Genomic DNA, 19,683 nt, shown 5'->3' with positions numbered 1-19,683 from the left:
ATCCTAATATATATATATATATATATAATTAATGTAGGCTGTTGTAACTGTAAGCTATGTGTACCAAAACGGAAAACCATAACAGTCATTAAATATGACTGAGGATATAAGAGACACCTACATTGCTAGACATAACAGCTTAACACCCTAACGATGCAGTCAAAGCACATAATAGTATACATACATGCTGACTGGGACTGTAATCACTCGAAAAGCAGCGGTCGAGATATTCCCTGATTGATGGGTCAGTTTCGTTTTTTTTTTGTTTTTTTTTTTTGCCGTAGCCTCTTCAGTGGGATCGCCTGACTCGGATGTTCTTGGATGAAGATCAATGCCAGCATACATGTCTACACCATAGAAATCTATGAGATTTAACGAATCGTTAATACTCTCAAATATTACAAACTACTCGAAGACAAATAACATTTCTTTGTAATTTTCATTTCATTTTCAGATGATTCAGCAGGAAACCGGCGGAAGTATAATTAATATGTCATCAGTAGCGTCCAGTGTTAAAGGTAATTGTAACAAGCATACAATCTACATTATTCGATATGTTAAGCACTACACATTTGCTTTTTCTATCTTTTAGATTCTCCATATATTAATTTGTCTCTCTAATAGATAAATGAAAAAATTTGAAGATAGAGTATTTAGTAAATGTAATGTAGAGTGCTAGTTTTATACCGAAAATAATGCAAAAGTGAGCGTAACATTTTTTATTAATTCGTTCAAACCGCATATGTTGTGCAGTAATATGTTGTGCAGTAATTTGTCTTCTATACAAAGTTACTACTCAACATAGTGTCCATCACAAGCGAGACATAATGTGCCATTCTTGGACACAACACTCGAATCCTGTTTGAAAAAATTCAGGTGAGCTATTTTACACACACTTCTTCACAACCACTTTCTCTTATCTGTGTCATCAATATGTGTTCCCAAAGACTTGAACTAAATAAATGCCAGTCGAGGAGTGCCCGATCCGGGATGTAATGGACGGAGGACCTAACCAACCGAATTTCACGATTACTTGATCTGCTTCCACAGATGTGTGAAGCGAATGTGGATTATTTTCCGATTCTTGTTCGGTCTCTTCGTCATAACGGCTTCCTTAAACTTTTCTAGTTTCTCATTGTATATGTTGTTCACGGAACAGCCACATTTAGGAAAAGTTACCATAGTTTATTACTGATTGTTGAAATTCTTAAGCGTTAGAGAAGTGTGACACCATTCCATAGACTGAATCTTCATTTTCGGATTATAAAACTTTGCCCACATTTCATCTACTCTCATCAGATCGGGAAAAAAACGTGTCTTCATTGGTTTGTAAAAGTTTCTAGAGTAGACTTCTATCTTTCAAATTGACTGTCAATTGTCAACGTCTCTACTTTTCAATCAATTTCCAATATCCGAAACCTTCCACCATCTTCTGTAATGTATTTTCACTGTAGGCCAGTTGTGTAGCAAGCTGACGGATTTTGAATGGTTTATTCGCGCAAATAAATCTGTTTACTTGCTGGGGTTTCGTGCCAGTGCTCGTAGTTGATAGTCTCCCACTGTTTGGTTTGCCTTCAATGCTGGTTTCAACTTCTTTCAATTTCATCCGTCTGTACACATTACTCCTGTCAGTCACCATTGAATGGAGTAAAGTACAGAGATATACATCATTGTGAATAACCTGTTGTCATCTATGGGTGTTTGACAGAATTCACCCTTCTTTCGTTAGGAACTTTACGGTGGTAAGTTGATTCTGTTTGGAACTCTCTCATTATTTTCTTGCAATAAAGAACATGAAGAGTTACTCTACGAATATCTACAATTTCAACAACCTATGTTAGTTAAAAAACAAGTTATGCTCACTTCCATATTACTTTCGATAAAACCCTCGTTTCATATAAATATTATTTTGCACTTAGCAAATTTGGCTTCGGTGGCAGAAATAATATAGAAATGAAACCAATTGACTAGAGTTCAAAAATACGTAGACCATAAGACCTGGAGCTAGCCAACGGATACATACATACATACATACATACATGCAGGCAGACATGCATACACACACATATGTCTATCTATCTATCTATCTATCTATCTATCTATCTATCTATCTATCTATCTATCTATCTATAGATAGCTAGCTAGCTAGATAGATACATAGATAGAGTGTCTTCTACAATAATATCGGGCCGACCAAAGCCTTGTGAGTGGATTTGGTAGACGAAAATTGAAAGAAGCCCATCGTATATATATGTATGTATCTATGTGTGTGTGTCTGTGCTTGTCCCCACAACACCGCTTGATAACCGGTGTTAGTGTACTTACGTCCCCATAACTTAGTGGTTTGGCAAAAGAGACCAATAGAATAAGTACTAAGCTTAAAAAATACTTCAAAGTGGTGCTCCAGCAAGGCCACAGTCAAATGACTGAAGCAAGGAAAAGAATAAAAGAATATATATATTGTGTTGAGTCAAAAGTTTTGCAATATTTTGGAAACGCTTCAGCTACCAACAGGAGGTGGAAGCTTCAGTGAAAAAGTTCTTCCTTGCGAAGGACAAGATTTGGTATCAGCGTGGGATCATAGAACTTGCAAGTCCTGAAGAAAGTCAACATCTGGTCTTTCAATTAAAACCTTGACCAATTCAACTACAAAAATTCTTTTTCCTTTCTCTTTTATTCTTCCCCCTTATTCTTCCCCCACCTTAAAAGGTCACTAAGTACGAAACAAACAAGTGTGACCATAGAAAATCCACGCCGCTTTACCTCTCCCTCCTTCTCAAAAACATTTTTCTTCCTTTTTCTCCCTTGCTTGGCAAACCGTAGAAAATTCTTTATAAAAAGGTCAAGAAATCTAAATTTGAACCATTTTTTGATAAATCCGATAACGGAAGAAAGCACTAAAAAATGTAAATAAGATGTATAATCATCCAACATTCTGACTGCCTTATTATTCTAAACATACAATATCTTTACATCACTTCAAAATCTCTCTCTCTCTCCCACTATCTCTCTCACTCTCACTATATATATATATATATATATATATATATATATATATATATATATATATATATATATATATATATTGAACTTTACCATTAAGCTGTAATTAGCAGAACCATATGCACGCGCACACATGGCGGTGGGCAACTATGTATAAGATTCTGAAAATTACTGCTACATTACAAATCAAGCTGATGAGGAATAGACAAATGGTAAGAATTTGTTAAATCCGAAACCTGGTTCCTGTTAGTGGTCGACGTTATTTTTAAAATGTACCTTAATCCCCTGAGATTGCAGATAATATTTCTGAATCTCTTTGATTCTTTAAATGTGCTGGCCCCCTGATAATTAATCGATATTAATTAATATATTAATATATGAATAATTACCAGATCTTATAATTATATATATATATATATATATATATATATATATATATATATATATATATATATATATATATATATTCTTTTACACTTGTTTCAGTCATCTGACTGTGGCCATACTGGAGCACCATCTTTCCCCCTTTCATGCGGTACTTTTCTTCTTTAAAGTTTTCTTTCTTTACACAATTATCAGTTATTATTTTCACATATACACAACAGATTAGACTGTTGGAAAAGAAAAAATCCTAACATCGGGCTACAACAAGTAACCTTAGATGCCAAGAACCCTCTGTAAGTATTCTAGCTGTCCCTAATAACACTGTTTTCTGGAGTTATACTCAACTGGGTTTTATGCCTGTATCCTCTATCCATCTGTTAAGATCTTTAGGGATAGTTCCCAATGCACTATGACTAACGGGATACATTTTACCCATAGTCTCTGAAATTCAATGGCTAGATCCTGGTACTTTCCTATTTTTCTATACTTCTCATATTGATTTTTTCATCACTTGGGACTGTAAAGTCAATTATCTGGTACTTTCTATTTTCTTTATCTACTACTTTTAAATCAGGCCTTCTAGCTTCTATTACTCTGTCAGTCTGAATGTTAAAGCCCCTCGACATCTTGTATTTCTTACTTTCTAGTACTATAGTAGGTACGTGGTCATACCATTTATTAGTATTTTCAAATCCTAGCTTTCTACATTACTCCCAATGGATTACTCTCCCTAGGTTGTCATGTCTTTTCTTGTAATCTTTCTATGCCAGCATGCTACATTCATTTACTATGTGAGTAACGCTTTCCCCTTTTGATTTGCATAACCTCCATTCGAAATCTACTTTGTTTTTGTCTCTCTTGGCTTTTATCCAATTAGTCCTTAATGCTTGATCTTGTGCAGTTACTAACAAACTTTCCGACGCCCTTTTCAGTTTTCTTTTCATGTCTCATTACAACTACTTGTTGCATCTATCTTTGGGAATTTACCATGTAACGCCTTCTCCTGCCATTCAGATTATTTCTGTTCTTTATTCTGGTTTTTAACTTCGTTTGGGTTTTTTTTTCCCTATGTCTTGCTGTGACTCTAGCAGCTTTCAATAAACTTTCTTCACTATTACCTACATAAGAGTCTATATCTATTCTAGCTAACTCTAGGTAGTCTTCTACTGATATTAACCCTCTTCCGCCTTCCTTTCTAGGTAAGTATAATCTTGCTACTCCTGATCTTGGGTGGAGTCTTCCATTCATATTGAATTCCTTCCTTGTTCTTCTGTCTAGCTTTGCTAATCCAGTTTTTGTCCAATCTACAAAAGCTGCTGAGTATCTAAGTAATGATACTGCCCAAGTATTACCGTTATTATTATTATTATTATTATTATTATTATTATTATTATTATTATTATTATTATTATTATTATTATTATTATTCACTTGACTTCTCTTGATTTATTTATGTCTATGTCGCGTCTTAGCTGGATGTCGCAGCTTAGAAGCGCAACACTTTCCTCAACACATGAGTTGTTCAAAGTATTGCTGTCATTTGAATACTTCCTAGGAAGTTTTGTGTTTGCAGCTTTTGATGCCGAAACATCGCTCTTTTTGAGATGGTCCCAAGTGCACTGATTACAATTGGTACCACATTCAATTTTGAGGCTCTATGGACAATTTTCACTTCCAGTACTAGGTCTTGGTGGTACGTTTCTCGTCCTCTCTCTTCACAATATTCTGTTTCACTTGCAGTCAAAACTGTCTTCCAGTTTCTCATACGATTTTGAAGAAATAAATAAAACTTTTCGTTGCCTCGACTATCTCCAGGCATTTCAGAATCTACGAATGAGGAACCATATCATATGCCATCTTATAGTCAATCCAAGCCATTCATAGGCTTGACAACCTTCTTTGGCAGTTCCCAAGAACTGCCTTATCAATCAGTAACTGATTCTTTGTTCCTCGTGATCCCTTCCTGCAGCCTTTCTGTTCTTCCAATAGCAGTTCATTTCTTTCAAGTTGGTCATACAATTTCTTTCCTATTGTCCCAGTCACAAACATCCACATCATAAGTAAATGAGCAATCAGATAATAGTTACTGGCCACAACACCCTTGGCTGGGTCCTTCTCAATCAACACAGTCTTTCTTTTGACCATTCATTCTGGTACAATTTCTTCATGTACACAACCTTGCAGGAGTTTTTGTAGTTTGGGATGTAAATTTGTCAAAACTTTGAACCAAAAACCTTGAATTAGGACCGGGCCAGCTGTCTTCCAATTTCTCATCTTACCAACTTCGGCTTGAATATCTTCCAACGTGATGATAATGTCCTCTTGTGCCTCCATGTCTTTGAATTCTTCTTCCACTTCATGGAGCCAGGGTGCCCTGTTGTTGTGTTTGATATTCTCTGACCAGACCCTGCTCTAAAATGAAGTTGCTTCTTTGAGATCAGAGAGCTCTGCTTCTTCCTTATTTCTTCCATCAAGAGTCTCATAGAACAGCTTCCGATTTGTTCTAAACAGTTGATTTTGTTTAAACTGTAGACATCTTTCCTCGTATCTTTTGATCTTAACTCCACTCGCTTTGATCTTTTGTTTCAATATGTTCGATATAACTAGAGTGCCCTTCTCCACCAGGTGATATTTCTTGTTCATGTAATTCTGATCTCTTTTATTGATCTTCATGTTACCGCTAATTTCCTCGATCTTACTTAAATCTTTCCGCCATGTATTGATTGAACGTGGACACTGTTGTATTCCAAGAGACTTACAAATGGTAGTTTATTTAGAGTAGAAGACTCCCTTTTGCAAACAAAGGTGGGCAAGTAGCAGACAAGAGCATGACTTTTAGATTACTGTCTCTCTGTACCTGTAACAGAAACACCTACAACCGGTACTGAACAAATGTCAAATCTTCGTCTGAACTCCAATCGCTCTTACAATCAGTAGGTCTTTATTTGCTTGGAATTTTCAACACAAGTGTCGGTGCAAAGAATGATGTTTTAGTAAGTAAAATGAATATATTATATACACATATACGCGTACTTCAATTTTTTTTTCTCCGTGTTTTTCTCCTTGTTTTCTCCGTATTCTTTCTGTTGAAGAGCGTAGCTCGAAACGTTAAAGAATTTCTCTATTCCCGAGCGTTAAACTAATACATCCTTTTATTGTTTACACCACCTGTCCTCGTTTGTTGTTGTTTTTTTCGTAAATTCTCCCATATATATATATATATATATATATATATAGGTGTGAATTTATATACAGGTGTGCAGTAATCCCTCGACTATCGCGGGTGTTACGTTCCCAACCTTCCCGCGATAAGTGAAGATCCGCGAAGGATAAACAGTACTGTGCTGTATATTTTTTATTACTATTTTTATAATTTGTATATATTATTTTGTAATAAATGCAAAACAACACCACAGAGGAATCGATGTAAGCTTAAATAATAAACCGCGATATGGCGAGGGATTACTGTATATATATATATATATATATATATATATATATATATATATATATATATATATATATATATATATACCTACACACATATAGGGGAATAAGAGTCACAAGAATTCACCAGAAAAACGTTTAGAATGTTCAGTGATACGGAGATCGTACAAGTGCAGATCACGTCCGAAAGGGCGTCATACTTGTGATATAGAGCTGCATGCAAACAATACCATCGTCTGGCGATCATTGAAATAGAATTATGGCAAGATATAGTATCAAATCGTTTACATAGAAATGTTGTAAGGTAGGATATAAAATAACAGAGAAAGATCAAGATCAGATTTGAACAATAAAAGAAAAATATGTAAAAGGCAAAAGCTCCACACAACTAAGTCTTAATCTAGAACTGCTGCATACAGTGTGCATATAGATGGTGTATATCTCCGAAATGCAAAAGCACAATTAAGTCCCCTACACTAAATGGCGGAAGAGAGTTGGACTCATGAAAATACACATGTAGTATCGGATCAGTAAATTATTTACTCCTAAAGTTTCAACTTCAGTCTGATGAGGAGAACACAATCTCGTCTGATGAAGTGTTTTAAACTCGAAAACGCATGCGGAACAAACATTCAAACTTAAGCTAAGCTTCTAATATTTGTGTTGTTATATTCTTTTAGCTAACAACACATGTTGTCTCTTTGCTATATATGATTGCTTATCTGCATAGTATTGCTTCTCCACTAATCTACTCATCCTCACCTCAACCGGTTTACTTTATTTATATATGGATATTTGCATACATGTCATGTAAATAGCACGTAAATAGCACATGTCATGTAAATACTACGTACTGCATGCATGCATGCATGTATGCATGCATGAATGTATGTATGTATGTATGTGTGTGTGTGTGTGTGTGTGTGTGCATGTGTGTGCGTGTGTGCGTGTGTGCGTGTGTGTGTGTGTGCGTGTGCGTGCTTCACGAAATACACCAATACATTATATGTGTATGTGTTATAAAAAGACTGGGACAGCAGCAGAAAGAGAGGGTGGAGAGAGAGAAAGAGAGAAAGAGAAAAAGAAAGAGAGAGTGAGAGAGAAAGAAAGAAAACAGGAATACATGGATACAGGGAAGAGAGAGAGAGAGAGAGCTATTGAGGTTGTAGTTTGGCTCTAATAAAATAGCATGTGTCAGCGAGCATGAATGATGTGGGATAATTTAGCCTTTGAATTATCTCTCAATATCGTATATGAAATATAAATAGATATAACATTATGCTTGGCAAAGCATTTCATTAAATTGTGAGTAAATTAAACTTAGTTCTTAATTGGTCCGGAAAATCATTTTAGAGAAAATTTATGCTAACTTTAAATTTAGTTGTTCAATTTTCAGCAAGAATAAACTGTCAGATACTCATACCAGTTGGACATGCTAATATAACCAGTGAATATTTTATATTATTTCTAAAACCAGCAAGCCTGTAACAAATTTAAATTCCTACCGGATTTGAATATAACTTGCACCCCTCGTCTATACTCCATATCATATACATTGTGATCTTGTGCCAGTTTAAGAAATAAAAACTATATACATAATTATTTCTCCACTTTGTCCTAAATAGGTTTTACATAAATGGAAGAGTGCCGAAACTAAATACAATAAGACATTTTATCAGCTAAGCTATTGATTCAAGTGTTATAAGGATTTTCGCGTTGGTAAAAGATACAAATTTATAGGACAGGGATATACTTGGTTTCATCGACTCTCTGAATATTATTGTTTCTTAATCCCATACTCGACGTTCTCTAATACAATCTGAGAGCAAATTGTAATTAGAGCTGCATTTAGTTATTACAAAAAGAAATCCTTTTTCTACATGTAAAATCTCGTACTTATGACATTGTTATGATGAAATTATCGTGTTCTGGAGAAATACAGTGTAATGATTTAAAGATAAAGCGATTAATAACGTATTAACAAAGTGATCTTTTGAATAATTACTATTCTACTAAACGTGTCAAACTGCCGAAATATCCTATCCTTTCATTTGCACTGACTAGTGTCCGTAAGCGACACGTTCAAATGACCTATTCCAGCGATTCGTTAATAGCTACTGCAATTTAATTGTGTTAACAACAGCAGCGCTACAAAACTGGCAATGCTGAGTTCATCAACATCTCCTGGAAGTATAGGTTGGGGAGGGTCAAGCTCAGTCAAGCTGACTTCCCATTCAGCCATTTATTCATTCATTCATTCAAATTTTCATTTTATTTAATTACCTTAACGCTATTTTTTCTTTTCTCAATATACAAAAGACTATTAAGATAGTTCTAGAATTTGTACGTCAGAGATGGTCTGCACATCATGAAAAAAGAAAAAAATAACATTGAAAATGACAACGGAAGGGAGATGGTAGCAGTGTTGTAATTGTTGTTTACCTTCAGATCAATCGAGATTGACTACACCTATGTCCAATAACTTTCCAACCATTACCACCCTATCGTTTTAAGTGCATGTAGGAAAACATCCAATGGCCCCTTTCCTTTCCTAATACTTTAAGATGAGATTTGGGGAAGGGGGTTTAATGCTGTTTCTAGCGGTTTGTGTGGCCATAAAGCGACTGAATCAAACTTTTATGCAAAGCATTAAACTATCCTTCATTGAATCCAAGATACGGTTATATGATCTATTTTATTTCGAATTATACTTTTCTCAAGAATATTAACGTCAAAAGTGGAGCCAAATGAAATTAGCTGAGAATTGAAAACGCATGACACTGGGTGTTTTACTAATTACAATTATCGGTACAATGATTTTTAATTTAGGCGCCAGGCTATCAGTTTTGATTGCAGAGTATCAGTATCACCGACTCAGCTACTTGATTGTTATTTTTTTTATCGACTTCAGGCGGATGAAAAGCAGGATTTAAACTCAACATCAAAAGCCAGAAGAAAAACTGCAATGCATTTTCTTTCCGACGCTCTAAATATTTTGTCGCCTTCCGTGATTATCATTACATTGGCAGCACAGTTGATGTGCAATTAATACGGCACACTGTACAATTTATTGATACTTCATTCTCGGTCCCAGGAGAATTGTATTGATAACCTATCCTGTGGAACTTGAACTCAGAACGAGGTTGAATGAAACTTAAAATTAATTTTTTAAATTTTGACACAAGACAACAATTTTGCTTAGCAAGTTCTACATTTAATCGACCCCGGTGGGAGGAAAAGTAAAGTTGACCTCGGCGAAATCTGAATTCAGAACATAATGAGTCGGAAGAAATAACCGCTAGGTATTTTGTCCGAAAATAATGTAAGACCACCTCATCCATTACCTCACTGTTTCTACCATCCCATCGTTTTCATGAGATACAAACTGTGTTTACTTGTGTGTGAAGGTGGGGGTGCGTGTGCGCGCGCAGGCGTTTTATTTAGCGCTTGATTTAAACTTTTTGTGGGATCTTGCATAGTCAATAAAGCGATGTGAAATGGATTCGTCTGGGGATTTAGACCTCATTGCCGCTATCTTCGACTTTCTGAAACTTAAGATGAGGTGCTTAAACTAAAGAAGTAGTAAATAACAATTTGTTTCATCGAAACCTGTTCAAGTTTTGTTCACTACAAAATGTAGAGAGAAGAAACTTATTACGCCTTTAGTTTGAACCTCCACCAAATTCTACCAATTTCCTAGGAGACAAGGCATATTTGATGAGTGCATCGTTTGCCTAGTGTTGGGTTTAAATCTTTCGGATGATTCTAAGGGAAATGCTCATCAAAATATTTCTCTCCTGAGGATCTACTGAAAAAGTACCTGCGTAATTTAGATTCAATTAACTACTTCCCTGCACCATATTCGAAGCCCCTCTCTATTTTATAGAACACCCAATCCTCTCACATGGCCGCAAGACCTTAGGGACAATATGTTAGGTTACATTTTGTTTTCACCCCCTCCCCACCAAAAAGTAAGAATATCACCAGCTTCATGCTGCATAAAATTGAAATAAATATTGTTATCATGTGATCCGGTGTTTGGCAGAAAAAAGTTACTAAATAGTATCAAATGATATTGTTATACTTGCAAAAACGACGGAATATTAGAGTAAATACTTTTTCCTTATAAGATTTTGATCTAACATAATTAACATTGGTATGAAAGAAAGTTTAGAAGATAATTTTCTTTTGAGAACTTCAGATTACAGAGAGCAGTAGAGCCATTCATATAACTTGCAGAACTTTTCAGAAAGACAAAATATCATTATTTAGGCATAAAATTTCAAATAACATATCGTTGATGTAATCAATCTCAGAAATTGATTGGCACAAAAATTATAGATGACGGGAAAATGAAAGGTAAAGAAACTGCTGGCTGGATTAAAACTCAGAATGTAGCCAAATTATTTTGCTCAGCGTTCTACGGATTCTATATTAATCGTAAACGCACGATATTGACTTACTAGAAACAGTCGGGAGCAAGATTCAATGCATTTGTAGTAGGATTGTTTAACACTTTCATTTTATTGTAATATTAGACATCTTGTTAATTTGGCTGTCTTAACCTTAAATACTGGAGAATTGACTCACCAGAGCTTTTCTTAGCATCAGATCACATGACCCAGTTGTTGGCCAAGTTAGTCACAGGTATTGGTCGGTTTTAACTGTCTAATCATGTGTTTGCAACAGAAGTTGTTCTCAACCCGGAAAAAACCATCTTGGCCTGTGAATCCATCCCATACTTATATAAATGCTTATATAAACACCAGTTTCTTCCGGTCCTTCTGGTTTTTTTGGACCAGCTGCCGATGACAGACACCAGCCAGTCTCACAGCTTTCTTCAAACAGTCGTCGCCCGTCTTCATCCTTGCAGCAAAAGATAGCAGACCACAGCCACATCATTATACCCAGCAAAACTGAAGTTATTTGAATTTATGTTCTAGACTGTAGTATTAACATCATGCCCTTTGGCAATCTTCTATTATAACGAGAGGAATAAATCGTCACTATTTCAGCTTATTCAAATCTTATCGCTCTTCTTTCCATACCACGTCATTATAAATGGTGACCTATCAATACCTCCGTGCTATACATTATTTGATGGGTCGGACTAAATGTATTTACTGTGATGCGCAGCAAATGCATTAGAATTACTCCTATTTTACCCTCCAAGTCTAAATCCAGACAAGGTCACCTTCCATTGGACCTATTAAATTTATGCTTCTGTTGGGTATGTGATGCAAGCAGGTTACATGAACCGGAATGGTTTAGTATTGCAACTAAGAAAAACACTAAAAGCATAGTGTGCTTCACTTATTTTGTCCCTTAGAAATAATAATTTCTTTTTATCGTACATGCAATGACAATTAATTATCTGTTTATAATTGAAGGCGCTACCAGTAGATGTGTTTATGGAGCAACTAAAGCAGCTGTTATTGGTCTTTCGAAGTCAATAGCCATTGATTACGTTTCCTACAATATCCGCTGTAACTCTGTCTGTCCAGGTAAACGAATCTATGTTTATATTTCATTTTCATTTTCAAACACACACATATATATATATATGTGTGTAACGATAATTGTCTGTTTGTAGCGGTGATAATTTTGTGTAGTTACCAATTGTAACGGTTATAAGATGAACGAAGAACAGTGATCGAAGTTGTAAAGAAATATTTATTTATCGTTACTTTAATAAATGCCATACCACGACGGGTAGGTTAGTGTAATAGTATAACACAGTTCGTAAAGCATGCCAGGTAAAGAAAGTTAATTTCGGCCTGTATATGTGTGTACACGATCTTGTAGCAGTATATAGACAGTTACAGAGAAAAGAAAGTGAGCTAGTGAAAGTTATAGAGTCGAGGGAGGTTGTGTCTCATAGTTGGCTGGTTGTAACCTCCTTTCTCCCTCTGGTCGTTTGTCTTTAGTGGCTGCCTGCTTGTGACCATGACTCTAGATGTCCGTTCATGAACTAATTGAGTTGTCACTATGTGACTGAACTCGTTGAGTCGTCACCGACTGGTGACTAAACTGGTTGAGTCGTCACCGACTGGTGACTAAATTCAATTATTCTTGGAGTTTCCTTGCTTTTATAACAATCCAAAACGATAGATATATTATTGCGAACAATAGTTTTAGCTGGTGGTCTTGTTATCTCTATTCTAGCTTTTAGTGGAGTAGAAGAGGTTAGGAAGGGTTAAGTGGTGAAGACATTGTTTCGGCCTAGCTAAAGGTATCTGGAAAATATTAAACTGCTGTCAGAGAAAAACTATTGTTCCACCGTGGGAAAAGTTCTGTCGCAGTGTTAATTTAAATTTGGCTATGGTGGATCGAATCCACTTCATGCATGCAAGATCCACTACATATATATATATATATATATATATATATATATATATATATGTGTGTGCGTGTGTGTGTGTGTGTGTGTGTGTGTGTGTGTGTGTGTGTGTATTAAATTTTGAATCAAAAATACTCTAGTAATGTAAATATTCTTTTCTTCTCTAGGCACAAGGTCCGAAATTTTTGAGAAGGGGGCCAATCGATTAGATCGACCCCAGTAGCAACTGGTACTTAATTTATCGACAACGAAAGGATTAAAGGCAAAGCCGACCTTGGAGGAATTTGAACTCAGAACGTTCAATACCGCTAAGCATTTCGTCCAGCGTGCTAACGTTTCTGCTAGCTCGCATACACAGAGCTTGTGTTTTGTTTATACGCCGAATTTGCTGCAGGATTGCGTCTGAAGAAAGCTCCCTACACAACTCTGAGTGTCAAGGAACACCTGAATGTCATTGACCAGGCGAGACAACTCTTCTCGAAATGAATCCAACAGTGGTAGATACCAATATTTCGCCATTACTGTGGCTTATTGATATCGAGCACTTGGATCACTCCGAAACGAATCGAATCCCGGATCTATGATTTATATGCAAATTGAGTGAAAACTATTTACCGATTGCTACGGTGTGGTACATGAGAAATATCAATACTTACCACTGTTGGAGTTATTCCGAGGCGAGACAACTCGCCTTACCTATGAAATTCAGGTGTCCTTTAACACTCAGCGTTGTGTAGGGAGCTTTCCTTAGACGCTCTCTCGCAACAAATTCAGCATATAAACAAAACACAAACACTATGTATGTGCAATCGTTAATGTTTACATTACTAGAGCTGCTTTTAATATGTAATTTAATTTACTTTCACATGTGTCTTGCCGTAGCACATCAGCAAATAGTTTGAAGTCGGTGGACTGCAGCTCGGCACCTGGAGAGAAGGTCCATGCCGCGCGACAGAGTCGTAGGACACTGAGCAGAAAGACCGGTTAAGCTGCTTGGGGTTTAGCTTGGTCCTAACCTGTAAAAGGTCTAGACCAGGAAGGATGTGATGAGCAGGGCGGCCAATCTCACCTAGACACTGTGCCTGAAGAGAGTCGGACGGAGGTGGAAAATGCGTTCAACGCTTCCGTCATTTACTATCGCCCTGCTTCGTGGCTGATCAAGCTGGAGCGCTTACTCTTCCGCTTTCTGCGGAAGGGACGTTTTCCGCTCATTAGACAGTCTATCTATTATCAGCAGCCACTGAATGGAGGACTAGGTATTCAGTGGCTAATGATGCACAGACATGCGTTGGAGCTGCGACATCACCAGCATTTCCTTAACGGTGAGGTCACTGTTTGTCAGGCAGAATTAACGGAACTACAGTTTAGTCCACGAGCGTAGACCGAGAAAGGGTGCTTGGTACTTGGAGTATCGGCAAGCGCTCACTGCCTTCAGCCAGTCGAGCAATGTGGTCGGTAGAATTTTCACGTTGGAGTCCTATAAGGGATTAGTGACGGGCAAGAACGACATCTTCGGGGAATCTCTGGGCGTCGGGAGAGAGCCAGTAGTTGGTCTTTTTCAAGGACTTTCAGGCCGAGACCAAAGGATAATTTCAAGAAATTTCTGTTCTGGCCTGCCACCAAAATTAGAAAGAATTATCATTATGATTATTTAAGACTCGAGCTGACGGAATCGTTACCACTCCGGAGAAAATGGTTTGTGGCATTTCTTCGGCCTTATGTTCTGAGTTCAAATTCCGCTGAGGTCCATTTGCCTCTTATCCAGGGTCGATAAAATGCCTACCAGTTGAGCACTGGGGCAGAATATAATCGATTAGCCCCCATCCACAATTTCCGGCATTGTTCTTAAAGTAAAAAGAATTATTATTGTTCGGCTTAGGAACGGTTTTCAGTGGCTGGATCGTAGCAAAGCACAGAGGCACTTGCTCGGTCAATCCGTCATAGGATTGGATTTTGAGCCATTGCTACAGAAAATAGAACTCTTGAGGGACATTCATTTATTAGGCTAGCAGATGGGTATAGTATAAGTTGCCTACATTTTCAGATCGTTGGCTGTTCATATCACAAATTAGGGACCTTTAGAGTCAATTTATAAAAAAACGACCAGACTAGGACCTTGTTACTGGAAGATGAACGCGTCCTTCCCAGCGCGGAAAGATTTCAGGGACCGGATTAGTAGACTACTTAAACAGGAATTGACGGGAGCCATCATCAACAATAAGTGGTGGGTCTTCTTAAAAAGGAAAATCAGAGAGGTGTCAGTTAGTTTTAGCAAAGAAATTACTTTAGAAAACAACAGAATAAAAAATTAGTTAGTAACTTAGAAGAGGCACATAAAAGTGGGATTTCAAATGACGTGCTAGGAGCGAGAATGGCACTCGACCATTTCTTCGACGTAAAACCTGAAGGCTGTATTGTCCGAGCCAGGGTGCATGCCTTGAAACACGAAGGCTCAAAAGTCGTTGGTTGGACCCGGGTAGCGGAGGCACAGCATGGAAGCAAATCTGTGACGGACCGCAGTGGTCATGTGCACTCTAGTTCCAAAGAGATGAGCGCAGTGTTTCAGCAGGATTTCGCCGACCTCTTTTCTAGGAGAGACATTCTTGACACAGTGGGTTTTGAGGCTTCCTTCGAGGTTATGCCATGCCTATCGGACCAGAATATAGGATCTGGTGTCTGTCCTAAAAGCTGTCAGTTTCGGCACCGTCTTCAGAGGCTGGATCACTACAATATATAGTGGCATCTGCTCGGTTCTCAAACTGAATGGCCACCTCAGAACCTTTCAGTACGCCAAGGAAGCACCCCCTCCACACTTTTATATATTTTAGGTTTAGAAACCCTTGCTGCGAAGGATGTAGAATTTGAAGGGTATCTCGCTGGAACTAGGTCACAGGAGAGCTGTGTCTGCATACGCGGACGACGTCACCATCATGGTGTCGGACTCTTCGGACATAGAAAAGATCGACACTATACTGAAACAATATCAGGAATGCACAGGAGCACTTATAAACCAGGACAAGTCAGTAGGTTTGCAACTAGGCTCTTGGAGAGGCAAGTCGACTAGCAGTGATTTCTGTCGCTGGGCGGAGAGCCCGGTGAAAGTGGTCGGAGTCTGGTTCGGACCAGATCTCCAGGTAGATAGGAACTGGGAAGAGATGACGACTAGGGTGGCCAAGCTCACCCAGAAATAGGCAGAAAGGAAGCTGTCTCTAAAAGGCCGGGTGGAACTAGTGAATGCATATATCACTTCGGTAGTGTACTACCGCCTAGCCGCCGTACCTTGTCCTAAGAAAACTCTGACCAGATTGGAGCGCTTGCTTTTCCGATTCTTAAGGAAGGGTCAGGTTCCACTGGTCAGAAATCCATCTGCTGTCAATACCCACATCGTGGTGGTTTTGCGATGCCATCCTTAATGATGCGACGCCACGCTTTGAGGTTGTCGCACCTACAGAAATATCTAAATCACTGCAATGATGTGGACGACGGTAATTGTGACCTGGTGTGGGCGTCCTTCGTGCGACACGGCTTTCCGCAGCTCATCAGAGCTGCAGTCATGGGTCAAACGTAGACCAAGGTTGGACATTTGGCATCTAGAAAGTTACCAGGCACCCACTGCATTGTACCAGCTGCCCAAAACCGTTGGCGGGAAAACAACCCAAGATTTCTATAGGGGGCTAGTTGAGGGTATAAGTGATGATGGCCTAGGATTGAATCTAGGCAGCGACGGGAACAGTCTGAGTAGCCTCTTCCAAATGATCTTCGGGTCGAAGATCATGGACAATTTCCAAAAATCTTTGGCTTGGCAGTGCTACAGAGGGCCATTGTCCGTTCAAGAGAAGCTCTTCAGGCATGGGAACGCCAACAGCCGAACCTACCCAAGATGCTTGCAGGAGATGAAACTGTTCTGCATACAATAATTCGTGTTAGGAGAGATGTTGGCATCTCTCAAGGAAACCTTCAACAAGTCTTTATATCTCTTTTTTGGTTTATGTGGAGGTCGTTCTCCTTTAGCTAACTCTCCGTAAAAGAGTTGTTTTGGCATCCTTGAATCTTTCATCTTGACCAGATGACAACTCCATCTGAGCCTTTGCTTCAACACAAGAGCTTCTATACTTTCACACCGAGAGCTTTCCAATATCTCAAGATCACTGATGCGGTCCTCCTACTTGATGCCACAGATCCGTCTGAGACACATCTGATGAAAACATTCCAGTTGTTTAAGGTGGTAACGATATGTGACCCATGTCTCGCAGGAATAAAGAAGAGAAGAGAGTACACACGCCTTGTACACCTTTATCTTTGTCTTCCTGCATATGTCTCGCCGACCCCAGAGACGTCTTTCTAGCCTTCCGAAAGCATCACTTGCTTTCCTAATTCTATATGGAATTTCATTGTCCAAATTGCCATATCTATTAACAGTGCTTCCCAGGCAGACAAACTGATCGACTACACCAAGTCTTCTACCATACACATAGATATTTGGTTCAATATACTGCTTACCAGGGGCAGGTTGGTACATGACAACAGTTTTCTTGAGATTGACTGTCATTCCTAAAGCAGTGCAAGCATCAGAGAATGCATTCAAAATGTGTTGCATATCAATCTCTGTGTGTGCTACTAGATCACAATCATATGCATATAAAAGGCCTCTTATGATAGAGGTAAATACTTTTGTTTTTGCAGCAAAGCGTCTGATATTAAATAGGCTGCCAGAGGTTCGATAATAGATGTAAACACCATATCTACAATTTCTGAATGCAATACAGAAAACCATCGCAAAATATATGGCGAATAGAGTCGGTGCCAGAATATTCCCTTGCTTCACTCCATTTTGTATTGAGATGCGCTCCGACATTTTACCTTTAACATTAACCCTACCTTTCAGGAACTTTTCAGGACAACCAAGTTTCTGGAGGACTTTCCATAGTGCCTTTCTATTAACTGTATCGAAGGCCTTTGTCAGATCGACAAAAACCTGATATAAATCCAGACCCTGTTCCACACACTTTTCCTGAAGCTGTCTAGCTGAGAAGATCACATCATCAGTGCCGCGTCCGGCACGAAAACCAGATTGACTTTCTGGAAGAACACAATCTGCAACGTGTTTCAACAGACGGTCCAGAAGTACCCTGCATAAAACCTTTCATACGACAGAAAGCAATGATATTCCCCTGTAGTTACCACAATCATTCCTGTTACCCTTTCCTTTATATAAGACCACCATTACTGTATCTCTCCAGTCCTCAGGTACAGATTCACTATCCCATATCCTGCCAAACAAGGAGTGAAGTTGCTGTAGAAGTTTCTCACCATGGTGGGGTAGCTTAGCTTAATCGGTCTAGAGCACCGCGACACCTAATTACTAGGCGGCGAGCTGGCAGAATCGTTAGCACGCCGGGCGAAATGCTTAGCGGTATTTCGTCTGCCGTTACGTTCTGAGTTCAAATTCCGCCGAGGTCGACCTTTCCTTTCATCCTTTCGGGGTCGATAAATTAAGTACCAGTTACGCACTGGGGTCGATGTAATCGACTTAATCCGTTCGTCTGTCCTTGTTTGTTCCCTCTATGTTTAGTCCCTTGTGGGCAATAAAGAAATAAGAAGTTTCTCACCACCATGCTGCAACAACTATATATATATATATATATATATATATATATATATATATATACATGCACATATATATATATATATACATACGTACATACATACATACATACATATCTATAAATGCACGTGTGTCCACATACGCTCACACATTTGTATGTATGTATTTATTTGCAAGATTTTACTTTTTAAAAAGCCAAAAATAATGTGAGTTATGAGATATAAAAGAAGTCAAATGTTTGTACTTTTATCTTGTAATTCGATAGTCAGAGGTTAAGACTCTTTTCATCAGGAAATTTACTGAGATTAAGTGTTCCGAGCTAACTTTTCTGCTTTGTTGTAAGTGTATGCGTACGTTTATATGGAGTGTTGCTTTGCAAGTTCAGAATAACATTGATATAATTGCCAATTTAGCTGCGTGTAGCTCGGTTCTATAGTTAATACGTAGTTCGGTCTTGCTAATGATGATAACTTCTTTTATTCTCAGGTCCCTAATATTACGTTCAGTGGAAACAATGGAAACCTGAATTCTTGGGTTTCACATTTCTGCAGGTGTCTTTTGACAGAGGCATTAGCATAGATGTTCAGTTGTTTGATGGTACTTCAAATGTAGGATACATTGCTTTTAGCAGATGTAAGTTAAACACCACGCATGTCCGCAGGTATATGTCCCCATTGTTGATAGGGCAATTTAGTAATGTACTATTTGTAAGGGAGGGTCCGGAGTGTACTAGTCGTATATTCGAATCCTCTCTTCGGATCGCCCAGCGGCTTACTAAAGATGTTTCCCCATTAAAGTGTGGCAGTTTCAAAAACCACAAGCTATTCCTTGATGTGTGTTTTGTTAGACGGTCTGGAAAGTATCTAATCCTTCAGCAATGAAATGGGGAGTTTAGTTCTCAGAT

The 19,683-nt window shown here is 38.2% G+C and overlaps 1 protein-coding gene across 4 annotated transcripts in view; it reads left to right on the top strand.

The window, feature by feature from the left end:
* The window catches only part of LOC106879984 (dehydrogenase/reductase SDR family member 6), a 167,604-nt gene that overhangs the window by 143,905 nt on the left and 4,016 nt on the right, over positions 1-19,683 (top strand). For all 4 annotated transcript variants that reach the window (XM_089338872.1, XM_089338873.1, XM_014929757.3 and 1 more), the window contains exons 6-7: positions 455-518; positions 12,225-12,338. In XM_089338872.1, the coding sequence (XP_089194998.1) occupies positions 455-518; positions 12,225-12,338 (178 nt within the window). The remainder of the gene's footprint in view (positions 1-454; positions 519-12,224; positions 12,339-19,683) is intronic.

The sequence above is a fragment of the Octopus bimaculoides genome, chromosome 21 (assembly GCF_046866305.1).
Source record: "Octopus bimaculoides isolate indiv1 chromosome 21, ASM4686630v1, whole genome shotgun sequence".
NCBI lineage: Eukaryota > Metazoa > Mollusca > Cephalopoda > Octopoda > Octopodidae > Octopus > Octopus bimaculoides.
The sequence above is the reverse complement of the archived record's forward strand: the minus strand, read 5'-3'. Positions and strand labels throughout refer to the sequence as shown.